The 25,677-nt window shown below is 31.7% G+C and overlaps 1 protein-coding gene across 2 annotated transcripts in view; it reads right to left on the bottom strand.

Moving 5' to 3' along the window:
- Positions 1-4,010: 4,010 nt before the first annotated feature.
- The window catches only part of GV1, a 67,622-nt gene continuing 45,955 nt past the window's right edge, over positions 4,011-25,677 (bottom strand). For both annotated transcript variants that reach the window (XM_075305975.1, XM_075305974.1), the window contains exons 3-5: positions 11,341-11,537; positions 5,143-5,500; positions 4,011-4,814 (exon numbers count right to left, since the gene is read on the bottom strand). In XM_075305975.1, the coding sequence (XP_075162090.1) occupies positions 4,467-4,814; positions 5,143-5,500; positions 11,341-11,537 (903 nt within the window). In that variant the 3' untranslated portion in view covers positions 4,011-4,466. The remainder of the gene's footprint in view (positions 4,815-5,142; positions 5,501-11,340; positions 11,538-25,677) is intronic.

Below are 25,677 nucleotides of genomic sequence, written 5' to 3' on the forward strand. Positions count from 1 at the left end.
CTTCTACAAATTCTATAGACTCAAAATTTAAGTCGGCTAATGCACTAGGGTGAAACACAATGATAGTAAAAAAATATGGGAAAGATTTAAATATGAAGCAATTTTAAGGAAACTTCACAAACTTTTATTTATGATTTATCGCTCGATATATATGTATTAGAAGTAGAGGAAAATTAGAGTAATTTTTACAACTTTTCGACTAAGCAGAGTCGATTTTAAAAGGGAAATGTTCGTATTTTGACCATTTTTGTTGAAATCAGAAAAACATATATATGGGAGCTATATCTAAATCTGAACCGATTTCATTCAAATTTGGCACACTTGACTACACTACTAGTTGTACTCCTAGTGCAAAAATTCAACCAAATTGGGCCTAAACTCTGGCTTCTGGGGCCACATAAGTCCATATCGGGCAAAAGATATATATGGGAGCTATATCTAAATCTGAACCGATTTCATTCAAATTTTGCACACTCGACTATACTACCAATTGTACTCCTCGTGCAAAATTTCAAGCAAATCGGGATAAAACTCTGGCTTCTGGATCCATATAAGTGCATATCGGGCGAAAGATATATATGGGAGCTATATCTAAATCTGAACCGATTTCTTCCAAAATCAATAGGGTTCTATTCTGACCAAAAACAGGAACACGTGTCAAATTTGAAGTCAATTGGACTTAAACTGCGACCTAGACTTTGATCACAAAAATGTGTTCACAGACAGACGGACGGACGGACATGGTTATATCGACTCAGGGAACCACCCCGAGCATTATTGCCAACACTATAGACACTATGTGTCTATCTCGTCTCCTTCTGGGTATTACAAACATATGCACTAACTTATAATACCCTGTTCCACAGTGTGGCGCAGGGTATAATTAAGTCAAACATATAAAATGCGAATGTGTACGTAACCGATTTTCTTTTATATAAATATTGACATCATGTGCTTGAAATTCGACCCATCAGATATCATCCCATATATGAAGAGCTCCAATACTCGATCTAATAATATTATATTTTGAGATTTGTTCTGATCTAAGCCATAGTAATTGGACATAATGAGATCTCAATAATTTCCGATTCTGCTCAGATTAAATCACATCAACTTAAATCTTTAAATTTTTACTATGCAGCAAAACTGGTGAATAGATTCCCTTTAATTAAATTCCTCTCTTGAAAACAATATATGACATCGTGCGTTTCCAACTATAACACTAACAACGCCACATTTAATGAAGTTGTGAGTTATTTCCATAAAGAAGCACGGGCAGGGAGATAAGATTCAGTACAGCTAAAATTTCGAACTTATATAGTGTACTTGTTTCTAAAGGGTGATTCTTTTGAGGTTAGGATTTTCATGCATTAGTATTTGACAGATCACGTGGGATTTCAGACATGGTGTCAAAGAGAAAGATGCTCAGTATGCTTTGACATTTCATCATGAATACACTTACTAACGAGCCACAACGTCGAATTTTCAGTGAATGGGCCCTAGAAAAGTTGGCAGAAAATCCGCTTTTTTATCGACAAATTTTGTTCAGCGATGAGGCTCATTTCTGGTTGAATGGCTACGTAAATAAGCAAAATTGCCGCATTTGGAGTGAAGAGCAACCAGAAGCCGTTCAAGAACTGCCCATGCATCCCGAAAAATGCACTGTTTGGTGTGGTTTGTACGCTGGTGGAATCATTGGACCGTATTTTTTCAAAGATGCTGTTGGACGCAACGTTACGGTGAATGGCGATCGCTATCGTTCGATGATAACAAACTTTTTGTTGCCAAAAATGGAAGAACTGAACTTGGTTGACATGTGGTTTCAACAAGATGGCGCTACATGCCACACAGCTCGCGATTCTATGGCCATTTTGAGGGAAAACTTCGGAGAACAATTCATCTCAAGAAATGGACCGGTAAGTTGGCCACCAAGATCATGCGATTTGACGCCTTTAGACTATTTTTTGTGGGGCTACGTCAAGTCTAAAGTCTACAGAAATAAGCCAGCAACTATTCCAGCTTTGGAAGACAACATTTCCGAAGAAATTCGGGCTATTCCGGCCGAAATGCTCGAAAAAGTTGCCCAAAATTGGACTTTCCGAATGGACCACCTAAGACGCAGCCGCGGTCAACATTTAAATGAAATTATCTTCAAAAAGTAAATGTCATGGACCAATCTAACGTTTCAAATAAAGAACCGATGAGATTTTTCAAATTTTATGCGTTTTTTTTAAAAAAAAAGTTATCAAGCTCTTAACAAATCACCCTTTATTATCATATAAAACCTACTAACTAATTTACATGTGTGGGTATTGTATTCAAATTTAAAGTAACTTTAAAGTATTCTACAGAATCGCGCCATAGAAAAGACCTAATTGAAAGAAAGTTTGGAAAGGCGGACGGACATCTTTAAATAGAATCAGGACAGACACTACATTATAACACCCTAATGGCAATGTTTTGTAAGATATACACATTTGAGAAAGCTTAAAACAAATTGAGATACGACATTATTTTTTATTGAAAACAACTTTCAGTGTTGACACCTTTCAATGCGCTTTGCTTTCTCTTAATGAATATAAATGCTGATTTAATGACATTTAAGGTAGCAAATGTTTATATACTTTAAATTTCATTGCTTTGCATATTAACTCAATCTTACTTAACCGGGTGCATGGTAAATCTTTTATTGTTTTATTGAGTTCTGCTAATAAATTATCGAACAAATTTTACCGACGTTTGCAAAACAATACAATGCACTGATATTAAATAACACAAAAATATAAGAACAAAACAATAAGGTTCAATCAACCAATAATCGCAGTAAATTTATAAATGTAGATGTTTTTAAAACATTTTATTGTGAAAATGATTTCTTTTGGAATTTTAAGTGTATGGATTACGAATACCGTGGATATGTTATAAATATTGAAATGCATAAAGTGTAAATCGACTACCCTATATCGGGAAATCGGACTATCAGATACCCTAATATAACCCAATTTCTTACTAGCATACTATGCAGTATGCTTGTAAGTTTTTTCTATAACGGATTTTCTGATAAAATGAAAATTTCTGTCACATTAGTTAAATAGAATTATTTTAATTTCTCTCAAAATAATCAGAAGAAATTGTAGATTCCACGAAATAATATTCCATCCCACAAAATGAAATATTGTTTTGGATTCCAACAGGAAAGTAAATGACCCAATTAATTTCTAATTAATACAGCTGTGATCGCGGAAATTGTAAAATAAAATAATTTCCATTAAAAAAATGATTTATTTAATACATTTTATTGAAAGTTTATTTGTATAACCTTAAAGCTTTTTTAATTTTTTCCAAACTAAAGTAATTTATTAGTTGAATCAAATATTTATATATATTTATTTATATTTTATCCTATGTCTAGGCAGTTTTGATCGTCAATGACCGCCCTTTAATAGTTTTTATCATTTTTAAATTATTTTTTATAATTTTAATACTTCTGGACTAACAAATTCTATAACACTGATTTATTATGGGAAAATAATTTCGGAAGCTGCTTCAAGTTAGTGGACATTACAGATACTTGGGTTGGCTTCGCCTGTGGTCAAGTTCCATTCAGAATAATTTAATTAAAAATATATATTAAAATAAATTAGAAAATGCAAATACCAGAATTAAAGTGGGCGGCATAATTAGCAACTCCCCCACAGTGCACATACATATATGTGGCTTCTGAAGTAAAAATAATGGAATAACATGCAAACTTAATGAAGTTGCACAGCTTCTGAATATTCTATCAAGTAACCCACATCGACTGACAGTCGTCATTTTAAAACACGAATCGCCCTCAATGTTAAACCATAACCATGCTTTGGGCAAACATTTATAATTTAATTTTATTAAATCATATCGCATTGTTATATTTTGCATATTATTTGCATATATTAAATGAATTTCTTATATAAAGTTATTATTACCTTACCCTTTGTTTTAACCTTTTGTTGAATAAATTAACTCATTCATTTTTTGTGTAAAATATAAATGGATTATTTTTATTTACAACTCATATGTATGGATCGAAGAAGAAAGGGGAAAGTTTCTATAATACAACATGCCTAAGGTCCTGGGTGTGAATTTGGCTGTCTGTTTCGGCTGTAAACTATACGCTCTATAATACTATATACAATTTTAACTGGTTTCATTTTCACCAAAGAAAATATGGCAAATTATAACAAAATGTGGTCGTCCGGCATATGAGATAACATGGTTTCGGCTCTGATGTAGGATTTATATATGGTTACTAGGAGTTTTTGTTTTGTTTTACTCTTCTGTGATTATAATCGTTAAAGGTTAATACCAATAATCCAAACCCGAAGTTTGATATTATCTGGGATCATGTAAATAACAATTACAGAAATTAAATGGAACTCTGTTGATTTTTTGGAATAAAACTAATACTAGTCTTCTCTTCTAGGTATTCAACTTTTCTTGTTTGATTTTTCCTTGATCTTAAGTTTTGTATCCTTGACATAGATATGTTTCGAATAGAATTTAAAGGATGTTTTTGTTGCGGATTTTTGGGATGTTGTGGGTGTCTCCGATGTAGTAGTAGATGTGGTGGTAGCGGAACTTAAACTAGAACCCTGGGCTTTATTCGTATTCCATTTTAATAATCGATTAAATGTGAACATTTCTTCCTCATTGGGTGGTAGATCCTCTTCATCGATTGGTGCCCATACAGGAATTTCTTCAGGGACATTACGTTTGGCAGACACTTGCTTGTCTTCATCTTCCCCATTGGCGGGATTCCCTTCAATTAATTTGTACTATAGAAATGACATGGAAATGTTAGTTAAATGATGGAGTTCTATGATAGGTAGGCTATTGTTAGTTAGGTTTGGGGGAAATGCGAAAATCTCAATCCAAAATTAAGGGCCAAAATCATTATTTGAACAAATTTTGTTTTATTTTTAATGGGTTTCGAAAAAAAACTTACAATAATTTTGACTTCTTAAGCCACTACTCATATAGGTTACATAGAAGCAATTAAAAAAAAAAAAACAAAGAAGAACAAAAGAAAAATCAAAGCTTCACTGAGGCAGGGAAAGGTTGTTGCAATTTAACTTAAAAATAACGATAATTATAAACTCTTACATAATTAAGTGGCACATATTTGACCTTTTCGTAGGCCTTGTATTTTTTCGTTTTCGCATTGTATTTGCCTTGAACTTTGTAGCCACCATTTCCAGAGTCTGTGGGTGAAAGTGCATTCACTGTTGGTGTCGTTGGATATTTACTGGCTGTGGCCTTCGATACAACGGCCACATACTGAGTACCCACATTGGGTATGTATTGAGGTGCTAAACCTGCAACCTGTTGAGGCTGGTTATTTTGTGAGTTATAATATGAGGGTGCATTCTGTGGCGTTATTAAAGTTCCAAAGTTTGTAGGATTAGATGCGTAGTTCACATTAGGCGGCTGCTTGGGCCGTGATGGTGGTGGCAAAACATAGCTGAAATGATTAATCAGAGAAGAAAGAAGATTAAGTAGTGTATTATTGCAAATAATAATCCAAAATTTAATTTTTTAAGAAGGCTTTCCATAAGTGATGATGCCAAAATACTTAAGGTGTACGAGATTGGCTAATGAACGTCAAGAACATACCCCCAAAATACCGGCGGATGTACTCAAAAAAGAGTGAACCAGGGTAATAAAACCAATTTAAATCTATTTTAGTTCATGGAAATTATTATATTTTATTATATTTTAGTTAAAATTTCCTCCGTGTTAATGTTTTATTTTGTACATTTACATGAACCAAAAAAAGAGAAGAAAAAATAAATTGAGGTACAAAGATTTACTACATTCGTATTTCCTACAAAATAGTTCAGAACTACCAACAATTTTTAAATTTTACCAAAAATACATTTTTGCAATTTATAAGTTCAATTTTTTTCAATATATAAAAATTTAATTAATATGTCTTGAATTTGTCGAAAAATATTAACCCTCTAATGTCCCAATTTTTTTTGCCAGCTGATTAAATGTTCAATGTTAACGAAACAAAAGCAAGAAAACTAAACAAGAAAAATTAATACAGTAAAATTCAATATATGCTACAAAGTCTCTTGAACAGTTTCAACAACATTTTCTTTTTATTTTACCCATTTTTGTTGTCTTAAGGTGTGTTCTACGAAAAGCTTCCTGATTTAACGAAGCCCACCTAAAGGCGGGATTCGGCATTAGAGGGTTGAATTTTTTCGTCATATCGGGGTGTAATAGATCTAAATTAAAAGTTTCTAAAGTTAACTAACGCTAAATTTAACTTATTTTTATTGAAAAAAAATATTTGTTAGTAGTTAAATTTTATTATTTTTTCGGACTTTTCCACAGGCCAGTGAAATGTTCCTTGTTTTAAGTATGTCTTAATCACTCTTTGAACTAAATGTGGGTATAAAGTTCATTGACAGTACACATTATTTCAATATGAACTAAAACAAAAGAAAATTCCAAAAATTTAGCTGTTAAATTTAGTAGTTAAATTTTATTATTTTTTCGGACTTTTCCACAGGCCAGTGAAATGTTCCTTGTTTTAAGTATGTCTTAATCACTCTTTGAACTAAATGTGGGTATAAAGTTCATTGACAGTACACATTATTTCAATATGAACTAAAACAAAAGAAAATTCCAAAAATTTAGCTGATGGCCTTAGCAGCCAATGCTACTTTTCCTTTTTTTTATCATACATTTACTGTATGATTAAAATAAACAAAAAATAAATAAATAAATAAATAATTCCAAAAATTATAAGAATGAACTACTATATGCTTACAATGGTCATGATTTGACGCCAATGATTTTTTTCTTGACTTTTACTTCATTACTTCTTCTATGGGAGGGTGTAATTTCGTGAATATATATACAAAATAAATTTTCCTGATTTTAACAACACTTTGTGGAAATCTTTAAATGTAGAGTACAATTTAATTCAATTTTCATGCGAAGTAGTTCATTCGTACTTTAAAACAGGTTACTTTTTTTGGTGTGGTAGGTTCCCTTTTTTAGTATATATTTTATGATTATAGAACTGATATACATACAATAATATGACCAGTGATCAAGTAGGGTCACAAAAATCAAAAATGGGTTTTCGACAAATCAATTTTTTATCTACAAAAATTGAATAGTCTGTGTTCGTACTGTAAAATTTTCAGTTAATTGTATCGTCTATTAATATCACTAGTTTACAAAAAAAAAAATTCATGTACACTTGATGAGAGGCAATTTTTCTTATGTATTTTGATCTGCTGAGTTCGAAAAAATAAAAAATAAAAATTTTATGGAACAGTTTTTGAGTCAAATCATGCAAATATGAGCAACTCACCCACACAAAAATGCCTTTCGGCCACAGAGAAATGCATTTTTGTGTGGGTGAGTGGCTCATATTTGACATCATTCAATTGTTTATAACTTTCTCTCAAAAACCGGCTTCGGTTTTTCTTTTCGCATTTTCAAAACAAAATTGCCACACTCAAAAAAAAGTGAACTCACTATTTCACTAAAGCCAATTTAACTATATTTTAGTTCATGAACTTATTATATTTGGTGAAAGTTTCATTTACTCTAATAATTTTTTGCGTACGTTAGTTAAATTAACTAAAAGACGGGAAAAAATTATACACAAGATAAGGATAGAGATTTACTAAATTCGTATTTGTCATAAAATAGTTCTTTATGTCTTCAAATTTGTAAATTTTACTACAAATGCGTCCATCATGAACTTCGTATGTCACTAAAGACATTCTTGCAATTTTGAACTCCAATTTTTTCCTTCAAACTACAAAATTTTCTTTAATATGTGTAAAAAATTATTTATGTCTAATAACTTTTCTTGAATTTGTCGAAAAATATTTACTTATTTTTGTGATATCAGCGTGATGCAAGCGCTTGTAATACTGTTTAGTTAAAAATTTCTAAAAATATGCAAAATTTTCCAAAATTAATCAAAAGTTTTCTTCCTGGTGGGTTCACTGCTTTTTCAGTGCAATTTAATGACAATCTTAAGCTATTTCATCTGTGAATTTTAATAAACTGTAATGAAAACACTTCCAAATATGTATCATATTAATTTAACAAATGTAAGTCCAAATTTATCGTTAATTTTACACTGAAAAAACAGTGAACCCACCAGGATTTTTGTTAATTTTAGAAAATTTTGAATATTTTTAGAAAATTTTAACTAAACAGTATTACAATCGCTAGCATCACGACTACTCACTAAAATAAGTAAATATTTTTTGTCAAATTCAAGAAAATTTATTAGACATAATTATTTTTTTCACTTGTTAAAGAAAATTTTGTAATTGGAAGGAAAAAATTGGAATTAAAACAAGTATATTCGGCCGTAAGTTCGGCCAGGCCGAAGCTTATGTACCCTCCACCATGGATTGCGTAGAAAGTTCTACTGAAGACTGTCATCCACAATCGAATTACTTGGGTTGCGGTAACTTTTGCCGATGACAAGGTATCTTAAAACTTCCTAATACCGTAATATATACCACGTAGTCCATACGTGGTATATATTAAACTTAAAATGGCCGATTAAATACGTATATAATTAAGTTTGACAAAATTTTCTATAGAAATAAAATTTTGACAACATTTTCTATAGAAGTAAAATTTGGACAAAATTTTCTATAGAAATACGATTTTAACAAAATTTTCTATAGAAATAACATTTTGACAAAATTTTCTATAGAAATAACATTTTTACAAAATTTTCAAAAGATCTAAAATTTTGACAACATTCTCTATAGAATTAAAATTTTGACAACATTTTCTACAGAAATAAAATTTTGCCAAAATTTTCTATAGAAATAAAATTTGACAACATTTTCTATAGGAATAAAATTTCGACAAAATATTCTATAGAAATAAAATTTTGACAAAATTTTCTATAGAAATAAAATTTTGCTAGATTATTTTGCTCGAGTGGCAAGCATGAATATGAACCGATATGGACCAATTTTTGTGTGATTGAGGATCGGCTATATATAACTACACGCAAAGAAAAAAAACGTTTGGAAAACGTGTACCGAAAACGTTTTTCTTTTGTTAGAGTTTTTTGAATTGCTTCGAAAATTTTAAACTTTTATCACCAAAAAAATTCGTTTGTTACAAAATTTTTATTTTTTCAATAAAAAAGTTATTTTTGAGACAACAATACAGTCCATTTCGTTTATATCAAACACTGTTCTTTTCTGACTTTAGGTCTTTAATAAGACACATTTTACAGTTCAAAATTTAATATACTACAATGTAATGTTGAACATTTGTTCGGAATATTCCGAACATATCTGGAATATATGTAAAGAAAAAAAAAACTTTGGTCGAAGCAGGGATCGAACCCACGACCCTTGGCATGCAAGTCGGACGTAGCAACCACTGCACCACGGTGCCAAACTAAATGTTTGTTTCTCTTAAATAAACTTTGTTTATTCGGTTCGTGGGCGCCGCAAGCTATGCTATATAAATATAACTTATATGGATATTTATCTATTAATGACCATAACAGGTACATAGGTCAGTGGTTAGTGTGTTGGCTTACAAAGTGCATGGTCCGCGGTTCGATTCTCCGTCCAGGCGAAAGGTAAAAAAATTTAAAAATTTATAAAATCGTATAATTTCTTCTACATTGTTGGTATTACAGGAAAAGGCGTTAAGAACTAAAAAAACATCATGGATGTGAGAAAGATGTGAGGGAAAATGCAATTAGAAGGAAATGCATTTTTTTTTTGAGTTTGTCCTTATGAAATTGTTTTTACATCCTGGAAAAGAATAAACGTTTATCACAAAAAGTATATACTTTTCTCCCAAATACACATCCTTACAGCGAAAAGCAAATGAGAAACGAACTTTGTTTGTCTAAAATTTCGTTTGGGAGGAAAGAATTATTTTTTTGCGTGTATAGACCGATATGGACCAATTTTGGCATTGTTATTAGCGGCCATATATTAACACCACGTTGCAAATTTCAACCGGATCGGATGAATTTTGCTCGTCCAAGTGGCTCCGGAGTTCAAATCTGGGGATCGGTTTATAAAGGGGCTATATATAATTATGGACTGATATGGACCAATTTTTAAATGGTTCTTAGAGATTATATACTAATACCATGTACCAAATTTCAGCCGGATCGGATGAAATTTGTTTCTCTTAGAGGATCCGCAAACCAAATCTGGGAATCGGTTTATATGGGGGATATATATAATTATGGACCGATATGGACCAATTTTTGCATGGATGTTAGAGACAATATACTAACGCCACGTACCAAATTTCAACCGGATCGGATGAATTTTTCTCCTCTAAGAGGCTCCGGAGTTCAAATCTGGGGATCGGTTTATATGGGGGCTATCTATAATTATGGATCGATATAAACCAATTTTTGCATGGTTGTTAGAGACCATATACTAACACCACGTACCAAATTTCAACCGGATCTGATGAAGTTTGCTCCTCTAAGAGGCTCCGGAGTTCAAATCTGGGGATCGGTTTATATGGGGGCTATATATAATTGTGGACCGATTTGGACTAATATTTTCATGGTTGTTAGAGACCATATATTTACACCATGTACAAAATTTCAGCCGGATCGGATGAAATTTGCTTCTCTTAGAGCAATCGCAAGGCAAATTTGGGGGTCCGTTTATATGGGGGCTATACGTAAAAGTGGACTGATATGGACCAATTTTGCATGATTGTTAGAGACCATATACTAACACCATGTACCAAATTTCATGGATTTTAATGGATAATTATCGCCAAGTTAAAAATTAATTCTTATATTAAAGATTTTCGATTTTTATATCCCTGTCACATATATAATTTGTTTCCGTCCACCCAATTTCCGTGAAATTAAACCTACATACCTATAATATTCTGAACATTAAACATTTTGACTGATTATTATTTGCGACCCAGATACAGCAAATTTTTAAATTACATTTTTAATTTAAAATATTGGATACAATCATCATGTAGCCTAAAACATTTAACCATTTTTCTTAAGTTCAACTTGACATCACATAATTTCCATCAAAAATTCAGATAAAATTTAAACCAAACAATCTCTTCGACTGACACATAAAAATTACCAAACAACATCAAAGAATTAGTCATTGCCAATTACTACTAGTCAAGATGAAGGAAATATACAACAAAATTGCCTTTATGATGAAGATATTCTTAACTGCATACTTGTAAGTGAATGGCAGAAATCTCCACCAAACTATTTATGAGATTATGTACTCGAGCATAGATAATCTGTAAGCAGTCATAAAATTTACTTACATATACGGATTTGGATTGGGTATATCATTGCTAAGATCCTCCCAAACAGGCGCTGGCTCCCGAAATGGTGGTATTGGTCTTACAGTGGTGCGAGGTGTTGGTGGTATTATGGGACCCGTATTGGTATTCCAATCCACACGTATTGCCGTGCTTATAGTTACTAAGCAGGTGACTAGCAGGTAATTGATTTTTGTATGCTGAAAAAAAAGAAACAAACAAGAAAGAACAAAAAAATAATAAAATTAAAAAAACAAATTACTTTGTAAATAAAGATAAATTCGAAATATATTTATGCATTCAATCATAACTTGTGTCGAAGTCTTTTAATAAATGTATAAACAGTACATTTGGGTGGAACGTTTGAATTGACAATTTTGGAAAACTAAAATGTTTGCAAATAATTCAGTTAAAATATTGTTTTAATTATTTTGGGAGTATTCGAGATCAGTATTAGAGATGAAGATTACATCAATGTTCCTTAGTAAACAAAAGAATTGCCTTTACTCCGACGTTACTGTTTTATATGAAGCTATACTTGTCGAATTACGTTCATTAGCAAAGAAAAATTAAATTTTAACAACAAAAGAAAGCATCAATAGTTTAAAATTTATTCCTAAAACTTGAAATTCATTTTTAAGCTGTTTTTTTTTCATATTTCTTTGTAAATGACTCAGTCTACCCTATTATAACATATGCAATTAAAACTCTTGACTTTAGAAAAATGTCATAATGGAAGCATGCTTTAAGCACACGAAAATCTACAGGGTATGTATCCAACCTCACGTGAAAACGTACAATCGATTTTCAATTAATCTTGTATTGCCACAATATTGTTGCCTTTTTGAATATTTTTTCTTTCTGTTTTTTGCCTTTTGTTGTGATGGTGACATTGTTACAAATAAATGAGTTAATAATTTTTAAACAAACTTATTACTTCACACCTTCACTACCCACATATTGTACATTGATAATTTTATAAATTTAAACATATTATTCAATTACAGCCTTAGGTGACATTCTGAACAGATCATTAAACACTCAATTGCGACTTGAATATATGAATATTATAATTTTTCGTAATTGATCTGTACGTGTTTTGTTGTTCTAAGGATTATGAAAATTGAAAATGACAAAGAAAACGAGAACCATAAGATATCCATTAAGTTTGAGTACGCAGAAATCTTAAAAAAAAAAGCAAATCCGGGCCTTAAGCCTTTGGTCACGCAGTTTATCGTTGTTCCCGCGAATGTCACCAACTATCAGGTTTGTGTCTTAAGTCTTTCGTTTATATTTGACTTTGGTTTCAGTTTGACATTTATCTTTTGTCCTCTCATTAGTTCCACTCTATGGTATTAATATTAAAATTCAATTATATTGGGAATGAAAAAAATCTATTCTGCGATTTTTAAACATTATTCTATTATAGAATATTCAGTTTATGGTTGTGTTTTTATATTTTTGTTATTTTATTGTTATGTCATTTTACATTTATTTTATCCACACAATTAATTACACATTTCAATTTTCATATTTGATTTGATCTGAACTTGACACCATAATTCAATTTGTTGTAGTAATTGCCAATTAAATTTCATCTCAAAAAAAAACTTGTTGAAAATTATAAACACATAGTCATCAGACAATGAATATTATTATGATGGTTGTAGTAGTGGTTGTCGTCGTTGTTTTCAGCTTTTATATTAGCACTGTAAACATTACTAGCCTAAGTGTCTCACAGTAAAGGGGTTTTTTCTACATCCATTATGAGATCTTAATGAACAGAGACATGACTAATTTTCACCTTTAACAAGTAAAGATGACCGCTAGATACACCTATGCACTTTTACCCAGAGTTTTTAAGCCGAAAAACAAGGCTCTAACATTTTGGGAAAACTGCTTCCTCCCCATTCGCCTAATATTTGTGGTCAGCGAGTAACGTTCATAAATTTGGAAACAAAACGAAGTCACGAAAGGCCAAATTAGGAGAACACGATGAACAGGGCAATAGTTCCTATATCAATCTGGTCGTGCTGGCATATGGGCATTTAAAGTTGAGCCACCGTGGTACAATGGTTAGCATGCCCGCCTTGCATACACAAGGTCATGGGTTGGATTCCTGCTTCGACCGAACACCAAAAAGTTTTTCAGCGGTGGATTTCTGAGGGTTTCAAAGCTTCTCTAAGTGGTTTCACTGCAATGTGGAACGCCGTTCGGACTCGGCTAAAAAAGGAGGTCCCTTGTCATTGAGCTTAACATGGAATCGGGCAGCACTCAGTGCTCAGTGATCCCATCTCAGTAATACTGGTGACATTTCTGAGGGTTTCAAAGCTTCTCTAAGTGGTTTCACTGCAATGTGGAACGCCGTTCGGATTCGGCTAAAAAAGGAGGTCCCTTGTCATTGAGCTTAACATGGAATCGGGCAGCACTCAGTGATAAGAGAGAAGTTCACCAATGTGGTATTACAATGGACTGAATAGTCTAAGTGAGCCTGATACATCGGGCTGCAACATAACCTAACCAACCTAAAGTTGACCAATTCGCGTGTATTTCAATTTTTGTTTTTCCTGCCAAATCCGAAATTATGGGAAGGTTTCCAATAAATTCATGATTGTTTAATTTAATTCGTTTTTTTTTTTTAGAATAAATTACGGGGGTTTTGATCAAACTCTCATAATAATTTATTTGTTTCATCAGAGCAACGTTTGATGGGCAAAATTTGATGTACAAAATATCCCAAGATTTTCCACCCTTATACCCGGAAATTTTGATACGACCTACTCAAAAATTGACGTGGTTCCTACATTGGTTATGCAAATCGATTATTCAAACGTTTGACGAATATGACTTTATTTAGGGTTAGCCCAAACACTTCTATAGATGTACTGCACTAAGAGTTTAGTTCAAATCTTTGGTGCATTTTTCTGAGTAATTACGTAATTTTTATAAATGTAATCTTAGTTTAATTATAGGTTTTCTTCTTCTTAGTATCTTATAGTTTAAAACGTATTTCTCTATACATATTGTTCTATAGAAAAAGGACTTTTAGAATTAAAAATTGTCCAGTATTGGAAAAATTTTCTCTTCGACTTTTGATGAACTTTCAACACAATAGATGTACATCACGTTACCTTTTTAATGCACATTGTACTTTTCGATTTTTTCATTAAAAGTCGATATTGGAGATTATCGAAATTATTATGTTTATTACCTTGCCTTGATTAATACAAAATTTTGATTCGACACTTTGACTACTAAAAATTCAATAAACTCGACTTTTGTTTCCGAAAAAAGTCTATTCTCGATTTTTGCATCCCTAATGTGAAATTATAATCGAAACTTTACAATCTTAGAAATGTCACTAGCATTTTACAAAAACTTTTTCTATAAAACAAAAAACTTATTTTGTTTCAATTCAAATCTGAACCACTGTTTTCTTTCCTGACTACTTAGCTTATGCAAAACAAACGATTATTAAAAGCTTAAATGCTTACATCAAAATTTTGATATCATATGTCAAATAATCTCCTCAAATGTCGAGATTGTAAAAAATCATTCGATGAATTGTAAACTGACATTAACATTTCTTTAAAAGACAATTGAATAAATTCCCTCCCATATGACCTAACCACAACTCTGGCTTTGGCAATACGAATAAAATATGCCATTAAATAAAATTATTAATTGCAAACGATCAAATGTTGTCCATAATAAAATAACTCTTCATCAGTTCGCAGATAAAATTGGATTTTAAGTAAAAAATTTGTAATGATTTCATTACATATTCCATCGCCCCCTCCCCATCGATAGAAAAGTTGCGTTAGCAAACAGCTGCCTGTCTGCCAGTCTTATCAACCTGAATAAACCAACAAGTATTCTAACAGACAGCTACACAAATGGTTGGACGGACGGACCAACGAACTGTGCGAATAGTTGGATTTCATGGTTAGTTGTTTTTATGCAACATTTCTCTAAATCTCACCTTATGGAGCATATTTCCACTACATTGGGAAATCAGTGATTGTTGCGCTTAGGGATGTCATAGGTAAAAAATATATAAACTTCAGCGAATATGAGATTATATTTAGGATAGGTTATGCTAAACTGGTATGGGTTGCTTTGGCTAAGTTCGCTTATAGTGCTAGTCAAAAGATTTTCACTATAATAAAAGTGAATTTTGATGTTCTTATTGAACAGTAGATGATAGGTATAGTTATAGTCTCTCAGTTTAAATTGAAGATTTCTTAAAGTTAATGTGCAATAAACCATTTGTCCATTTACTTTGGTCAAATGCATTTCAATCACATTCAACACATTACCTGTTGAAAATAAAAGTGTAAATTTTTTCAGACTGCTCTATTTAGCTTCAAATTGCAAAGGACAGACAGACAGACAGACGGACTGTTAGCTCTAATGAATATTCATTTTGAAATCGTTAAATAAAATTGATTGTTCTTGATGCTAACAGCAGCATTTATTTCCACATTTTATTATCACAAGTGTTTACAATGAAGGCAGCTTTGTTCGCCACCTTCCATCCAAGTTTTCTTATGAAAGAATTTCCCCGGAGAATTATAATGGACTCAGTGTGAGATATGGACTTGAAAAACCTTTTTTTTTTGATATAGTGGAAGGCATTATAACAATGGCATTTTTAAATGATCATAAATTCAGTTTGTTGCATTATGTGGTGCGAAATGTTGATATTATTTGAATTGTTCAATAAATATCAAAATTAAATGACATTTGGTTTGAAAACTCGATTATCAGCCAAGTGCATTGGCTGATAAATTTTCAATTGACCATGCAGGGCGTAACAATAAAAGAGAAAGGTTTTGTTTTAACCAAAGGAAAGGAGTATTTGTAAAGCGAAAATACAAAATAATAATTAAATATATGATAAAGTGAAAGATAAGAATTGTAAACAAGTAAAGAAACAAAATATTACATTTAAAATGTAATTTTATGAAACTGACACAATTGGTGTTACCTATCCAACGGCATATATCAACTTTGTCTATTTTTAATGCATCAAACGCTTGGCACAAAATGTGAATATATTCCAGATCGTGGTTATATTCCGAGTCGATTTAGTCTTGTCCGTCCATAAGCAGACTCAATTGGTGTAACCTACCCAACCGCATATATCAACTTTGTCTATTTTTAATTCACCAAAAGCTTGGCACAAACAGTGAATATATTCCTGATCGTGGTAATATTCCGAGTCGATTTAGTCTTGTCCGCCCATAAGCCTGTTGAAATCACGTGCAAACCAATAGAATATGAGATTGAGATTTTTCACTAATAGTTCTTATTGCAGTAGACTGAATGGGGCTTATTTTTGTAGGATTTTTTTATTGAGATCTATTTTATAATTTAAAGGGCGTATTTTATACATAACCTTCAAAAACCATAACAATACGGACCAGCCAATCTCAAGATTTCCTACTGGATGTCTTATAGCAAATTTGGAAAAAGTCAGGTAAGAGAAGAGGTCTACGTGGTTAACCCAGACAATATTGGCCTATATATACACGGACGAAAAAGACTGTTTTTCTTTTTTTTTGGGTGTAAAAGTTATATGTTTGGAACTCAAATTTTTTAACGCAATATTTTTAAGTGCAAGCATATAATGTTCATAAACTAGAATAATATGTTTGGGACATATATGTTAATATGTTAGAACATATTATGTTTGGGATATAAAATGTTTGTAAATATAATATGTTTAGATGCAAACATATATTAATTTGGAAATAGCCTATAAACATATATGTTTTTAGAAATAGAGACCTAGAAAGTATGCTGCAAGTAATATAATGGAAGTAACCAATTGGCGCCTTAAAAATATATCCACACAAAGACAATTTCATTAAAAATTTTTACTACCGTGTATGCTCTAAGGTGAAATGTAATATGTTTGAACAATACAAACAATATTTTGTTTGGACCAATCCTGAAAATATATATGCTTGAAGCAAAATGTGTTTGGGATATATGTTACAGAAGCGATTTTTTTGTTTTTTTGAGGGTGTAACAGGTTGGCTGATAAGTCCCCGGTCTAACAAAGAAAAACACACTTTTTTGTCAAAACTCGTTTTTATTATTCAACATAGTTCCCTTCAAGAGCGATACAACGATTATAACGACCTTCCAATTTTTGATACCATTTTGGTAGTACTCCTTTGGTTTTGCCTCACAATAGGCCTCAGTTTCGGCGATAACCTCTTCATTGCAGCCAATTTTTTCCCTGCGAGCATCCTTTTAAGGTCTGAGCACAAGAAAAAGTCGCTGGGTCCAGTTCTGGAGAATACCGTGGGTGGGGAAGCAAGTCGAAGCCCATTTCATGAATTTTTGCCATCGTTCTCAATGACTTGTGGCACGGTGCGTTGTCTTGGTGGAACAACACTTTTTTCTTCTTCATATGGGGCCGTTTTGCCGCGATTTTGACCTTCAAACGCTCCAATAACGCCATATAATAGTCACTGTTGATGATTTTTCCCTTCTCAAAATAATCGATAAAAATTATTCCATGCGCATCCCAAAAAACAGAGGCCATTACTTTGCCAGCGGAATTTTGAGTCTTTCCACGCTTCGGAGACTGTTCACAGTCGCTGTTCACTCAGCCGACTGTCGATTGGACTCAGGAGTGTAGAGATGGAGCCATGTTTCATCCATTGTCACATATCGACGGATAAACTCGGGTGTATTACGAGTTAACAGCTGCAAACACCGCTCAGAATCATCAATACGTTGTTGTTTTTGATCAAATGTGTGCAAAATGGGTGCCAAATGTTGCTTCGCAAAAGACGCTCTATCTCACAAACTAATTGACTTACAGACGTCAAATTTTGACACGAATCATTTGAAGGTTGGTACTATATAAAAATAATATGCATTTAATACTAGCGACGCCATCTATGTGTCAGACAGGGGACTTATCAGCCAACCTGTTATGTATTGGTTGCTGTATTTAAATTAGAAGCGATACGTGCAATTTTTTCTAATTCCAATATAATTCTTCTTGTATATTCCTCATTATCGAAAAAAAATAATCTTTCTCATAACTTCGGAGTTTTGTATATTACTCCCCAAATTATCTCTTTAGATGGACCGTCACTAAAAAAAATTGGAAAAAATTGCTATTAAATCTAAATTAAGCCTTCTTCAGCGTCATTTTCACTTAATGAGCCCAAACTGAGGATTTATCATCATTTCTGGCAAATATAGGAGCCAGCCATGGTTATGCATCTGTCAGTCTACCCATAAATTTGATTCTTTATTTAAAATGTTCATTGCGATAATTATCAAAAAAAAAAAACCGTAATCATTTTCATCATTATGCTTCAAGCATATATATTTTCAGAATTTGTTGGAACAAAAACTTCTTTGTCCTATGCATATATATTATGTTCCATTTTAAGCACATCTTGTTTAAGGTCTTAAATAGTTTATTCCTTTCGTTATTTTTTAAGTAAATCCGTTCATAAATTTTTAATGCTCTCCTCTAAGTTATTACTTTTTCTTGCTGAGAAAATATCGACTGCCTTAAGTGTTATGTTTAAATTTTAACATTTAAAAATGTTGGGGTGCCTCGTCAATGACCAAGGCTCATACCAAAATTTATCCAAAGAAATATGTCTCTCAAGTAGAGCACCATTTGTTTGAATTTGCTTCTCTCACTGCGTTATGCTGTGGTCTTTCTTTATCTATTCCTTTGTGGTTTTTATCTTTTTTCACTATTCCCTTTCGCTTTACGAGGTCCCTAAACATATATATGTTTATACCAAATTTCTAAATTCTAAATTAGTATATAATTGCATACAGAGAACATTGTGAACATTATATGCCTCCACTCATGTGCTAAAAATTTAAGTTTAAGTTTACCGAAACATATGAAAACAGTCTTTTTTACTTTGTTACAAAAAAGTTAATTGGATTTGTGTATTCCTTAATCGATTACGTTTTCAGTTTCGAATCCATGACGCTTTGTGTTTCCTCATTTCTGTGGATGGGAATAAACGTTTACACTATCGCAGCTCGGAACAATTTTAATTGTGTGTATGTTACACTCTACTTTAATGTAGACTTGTTTCCATATCGACTCAGAATCAATTATTTCTTGTTTATATATCCATTGGACGATTTTCATAACTTAATCGCCTTACTTCGGACTAGTTCTAGTTGCAATTCTTATATCGAAATTGCAATATCTGTATTTTATATTAAATTACACACTCAAATAGTTCATGTTCTATTACATGACGATATTCATAAATATTCATTTAAAATAGATAACCATTCTACCCATATTGCAAAAATATCATACAAAATATATGCGTGTCACCTTAGCCGAGATGCTAAAATCCATTATAAAAAATGTCCATGAATTTAAATAAAGTCCCCATGCAGGCGTTACTCTGTTATATGCCCTTAGACTCTGATAACATCGACCGCATATGTTATTCATTAAACAACAACATGTTTTGCCTACTTTTTACATTAAATTTAACATTAATTAAATAAATTATAGCTACTAACTTTCAGAATGCAGTTTTGACCAAATTATAGCTTGTGTTTTAATGAAAAGCGAAAAAAAAACAACAAGTTAAAATGCTGGCTTAAAAAATTCTTCGTTGCAATACTGACTTGGAGAGATCATTGCAAAACTGTAAACAAAATACAATCTGGCTTCTAGGCATAATACAACCATCTAAGCAATAATGATGATGTTGCATTGCAGTCATGGATAGTCTTTTGTTTTGCAGCTATATAATATTTCTTTGATTTCTACACCATTTATTTATGAAATTGCAAATAATTTAAATAAAAAGGCGAGTTTCTGACTATGTAACATTTAAAATGTATTAAGGGTATACTGTTTTCCGTAACCGTGACTTTGTAGACTTATGTGACCTAGATCTTTAGGTATATAACCTTCCAAACTAAGTCGGTTATGATAATCGAAGGCTACATCCCAATTTGGCACTTTCTCCAGATCTTATAAAATTCACTATAGTATTCGTGAAACACTATATAGCGTGCTCCAAACAGATAAAAACGACCAGGCTGAAATTGACTCAGCTAGTGATTTTGAGTCGAATGGTAGTATAGACAGGTTAGGTGGCAGCCCGATGTATCAGGCTCACTTAGACTATTCAGTGTAGGTGAACTTCTCTCTTAACACTGAGTGCTGCCCGATTCCATGTTAAGCTCAATGACAAGGGACCTCCTTTTAATAGCAGAGTCCGAACGGTGTTCCACATTGCAGTGAAACCACTTAGAGAAGCTTTGAAATCATCAGAAATGTCATCAGCATTACTGAGGTGGGAAAATCCACCGCTGAAAAACTTTTTGGTGTTCGGTCGAAGCAGGAATCGAACCCACGACCTTGTGTATGCAAGGCGGGCATGCTAACCATTGCACCATGGTGATAGCACACAAAAAAATTTTTTTCTTATTCAATCACGAAATTAATTGATCCAATTAATTTTTTAATTGAAATGTCTTCAATCACGGAAATGATAGTATCAATTAAAAAATTAATTGAATGTCAATTAAAAAATTAATTGATCCAATAAAAAAATTAATTGATACTATTAATTGTTGTGATTGATTTTTGTTTCAATTAAAAAATTTGTTGGTTCAATTAAATTTTTAATTGAATATCTTTTCAAACTCAATTAAAATTTTAATTGTAAAATTTTTCGTGAAATTTTTTTCTGTGAGTATAGATACTTGTGAAAGAAGCACTTCTGGCAATTTAATGCGGAAACTTTATTTTAGACTCATGTAGACATAGTCCATTGTGTTACCACATTTGTGAAATTCTCTCTTATCACTGAGTGCTGCCTTATTCTATGTTTTAACTTATAGTGATTTCGATTCGAACAAAAAGTGCAAAACTCTCGAAATTGATTGTAAAATATGAAGGACTCACAGAAAAAAATATTGTTTGTCCTCAATCACGAAATGAATTCATCCAAAGTCAATTCAAACTTTATATGGTCCAATTAAAAAATTTATTGATACAATTTGTGATTGATTTTTGTTTCAATTAAATTTTTTTTTTTGAATCAATTAAAGGTTTATTGTAATTGAAAAATTTTTGGTGATATTTTTTTCTGTGCACAGTAATAGCTTTTGGATACATGACCTCTCCATATATTAACAATAGCTTTAATGATAAGGGACCTCGTTTTGATAGCCGAGCCCGAAAGACATTTCTCATTGCGAAACTATTTAGAGAAGCTGTGAAACGCTCTGTCATGCCACTAAGAGAGGATAATCCACTGTTGAAAATCTTTTTGGTATTCGTTCGAAACTGGATTGAGTCCACGACCCTTTGTATGCAATGCGCGCGTTCTAACGTTTGCACCACTGGACTCCTGTGGTGCAATGGTTAACATGATTTTTGTAATACTTCTCCATTTTAACAGAAAATGGTGTAGTATATTCATTACGTTTGGAAATCTTCTGACAGAGAGTATCTGAGAAGAAAAACGGGTGGTGGTCATAAATAATCGGATGCTACGTGGAAATGGCCATAATGTATATAAGAAGAAATCAAAGAAGCAGTAGCCATGGCCACAAGTGCCACCAAAAAATGGACATTCAGTGGAGTTGTTTTTTTTTTATTTGCATTGAAACACTGCATGTTCGACACACCACATAAAAATTGCCCACAAGTACATTCTAAGTTTGAAATTTGAATGTAAACTCTGTGACCAGCAAACCATGGAATCGAAGCGACCCATCGACCGACTGTCCCTGTTTTAGTCTTCAAATGAATGGCTTCTTTGTCGATTACATGGAATTAAATTGCTTAAATTAATAACAACACGGAGAGCACGATGTGGCAGATATACATACCCTTAACGTGATCGTTGTTTGCTATGATCAGGAAAATGTTCTACAATTTATTATATTCAGTGATTTTTATCAATTTAATTACAATTATTAATTCTATTCAAAGTACCCCCCATTAAAATTTAAAGGTCTCAAAGATATCGCAGAAGGATCGATGTGTTGAAATGTCTTGGTTTTTTTTTCGATTGAGAAGGTTTATGGGTACAAGCAAATTAACTAATCTAGATTAGTTGATTGAATTATGTGTAACTATGAAACAGCTTTGTGCATTATATAATGTGAAAATATATAAATATATATATTCCCATTGAGAAAGAAAATGTGCAAACAAACTAAAAGGAACTTAAATGTGCTCGATAATAAGTAAGGGGAATACAATGTCCACCTGAATTATTATTTCATTTTATTTTTATTTATTTAGTCGAGTCCATTAGGTCCATATATGATTGATATAGTAATAATAATGTTTTAAAGCAAGTGTAAATAGTTAATGATCTAAACTATTAAATTAAATTAATATTATTATTTACTAATTCATTATAATAAATGTATGTTCTAAAAGTATATACCGAATGCATCATAAATTATTTATCTAAATATTTAATAATGCATATTTGATGCGTTTTAAATATTATTTAGCAACTATTGATCTACTACGAAATCCAATGTTGGAATATGGATACATGTACTCCCTATGGCAAGTTATAATTTCTATTCAAAATTCAAACGAAGCATTAGATATTGAGTACAAAAACTCATTTTTACCGAAATGAAGATCGGAAAAATTTTCGACAATTTTTTTATAGGAATCAAACGATGATCCAATAGTCTAAAAAAAATTAATTTGGCTTTCCTTACTCCAACACATAGCATGTCCACATTGCATACAAAGTGTCATGGGTTTAATCCCAGTTTCCAACAAAATATCAAACAAAAGTTTTCCGGTGGTGGATTATACCTCTCAGTAAAGCTTCTCGAAGTGGTTTCAGTATAATGTTGAACGACGTTCGGACTCGGTTTTAAAAAGCCATTAAGCTAAACATAGAATCGGTATCTGGTATCACAATGGACTACATAGTCTATGTGAGCCTAAAAATAACGAGCTGCCACTATTCCTTACCTACACACAAAAAAAAAATTTTTGATTTCAATCACGAAAATCGCGGATTCAATCATTTTTTTAATTGAAATGTCTTCAATCACGAAAATGATAGTATCAATCACCCATTATGATTGAAAACCAACACGATTTTCAATTAAAAATTTAATTGACTTTTGTCACGGAATCAATTAATTGTGTGATTGAATAAATTAAAAACGTGATTGATTTTTAACATTAAATTCAATCACAGTTTTAATTGAATCAATCAAAATTTTAATTAATTTCGCGACAAAAATCAATCAACTATTTGATTCATTCAATTAAATAATTAATTGAAATTGGCTATAAATTTCAATCAAAAAATTTATATATTGCGACCCCAAAATCGTATTTAGTTTTATTTGAAATAAAAGAAAATATGTGTTTCTTATAAAACATATTTAATATATTATTATTTTTTGAATTATGCAATAGACAAATAAATTTGGTTCTTGTCATTCGTGCTTGTTCTAACATAACTTACAAATACAACTACTATCAATAACAACTATAGGGTGAAGAAACAAATTATATAAATCACTATCTTCCTTATAATAATAACCATGTTAGCATGTTCCTTTTAATATGTAGATGCGCCTAGATTTCCAATAAATCAGCAGCCTGTAAGCTAAATTAGTTTTTCTGAAAGTAAACAGAATAATTCGAATTTAATTTTGTTCAATTAAAAGTTAATTTTGTTAAACATTACCTGCATAGAATATCAAGTTCAATTCTTAGTTCCAGGTTGCAGATTTATAATCTTCTTTTGCAGTTGTAGTCTTTTAGCATAAAACGGTGTATTAAGAAGCTCGGTAATTTAATTTTAGTAACAATTCCATTCCAAAATTTCCACACATTAAAATCGTCTATTAAAATTTGAACCAATCAAAAACAAAAATAATGGGAAAGCAATGTAATATTTGGTATTATATTGATGATACTTTGCAAATTCTGGAAATAGAAAAAAATATAAATGGAAAATACATATTTTTAGTATTTTCTGATATTTTTCATATTTTTAAATCCAAAAGAAAGAACTTTTTTACCATTACATAATTCAGCTCACTAGTTTATATACCAGATATACTGCTCTCTACTTGGGTACCCACTTTTTTATTGCAAACATATTATTTTATATTTGATAAAATGATGGAGTTGATGGAATTGATTGGTCAATTTCACGAAATAAAATTGGTCACTAAAAGAAATGAATAAAAAATATATTATTTTAGTCCGTTTAATGTAAACAGGCTTCAATGGAAAACGGTATTCACATTTCAAAATTTCTTACCTTCAATAAACGTAGATTGTTTTCCATTTTTACAATACCACAAAACACAAACACAGGTAATTTCAAATTCGTTCTGTCATATATTTTTTTCAAACCTTTACCACGTGGCCGTTTGTTGTTGCACACTTTATTTATTTCAACCCTTTGCTATGATTTGTTGTTGCGTTCAAAATATTTATGCACACATTTTGAATGCACCAGACAGAATGTCGCCAATAATGTTTTTCAATTTACGCGAAAAACAAAAACCCAACCGTTCGTTACGAGTTACTTCCACAGACTGATCTCTCCATCATACATTGTTGAATAAATACCCATTCTCTTGTTCTCTTTTCGCTCTTTCCATTGCTCAAAATTATTCAGTTTCAATCACAAAGGTGATTGGATGAATCACATGTGTAATTGGAAACGGAAAAAATTTCAATCACGTTTGTAATTGAAAATTATTTCCGAATTGATTAACAAATTGATTGAATCAATTAATATTTTAATTGGAAACGTAACAAATATCAATCATTTTTTAATTGGTTTTTATTCGGATTTGATTAAATAATTAATTGAATCAATTAACATATTAATTGAATCCGTTTCCAAATTCAATTAAGTGTTTAATTGAAAAAATTTTGGTGATAATTTTTTGTGTGTAGTCTAACCTTTTTTACTCCAACTTTTGTTGCCCGTCAAAAAATGTACCTTTTTATATTCTTCATTTAACTGATGTGTGTCAAGCGATTGTCTTCTTGTCACGAAATGATAAAGAGACTTTCTCAAATTGCACTTCAAACATTGCTCCGTTATTGTGTCATGGTGCGTTTGTATTCCGGATTGAGCAGATCATGCCAACAAATTTCCGCTATCTATCGCATCTCACTCTAAATTTTTACCTCTACGAGATCATATATTTCTTGTCACTTTATCCCCTCGCCGAGATTCCGCCACCACCCGTTTTGATAATTACCATTAATGATGGCGAGTCATAAAGCACAGGATACAAACGGTCTTTAAATTCTATACAAATTTACCTTTCAAAAACAAAATT

This window comes from Haematobia irritans, chromosome 4, assembly GCF_050003625.1.
Source record: "Haematobia irritans isolate KBUSLIRL chromosome 4, ASM5000362v1, whole genome shotgun sequence".
In the NCBI taxonomy this organism is placed as follows: Eukaryota; Metazoa; Arthropoda; class Insecta; order Diptera; family Muscidae; genus Haematobia; species Haematobia irritans.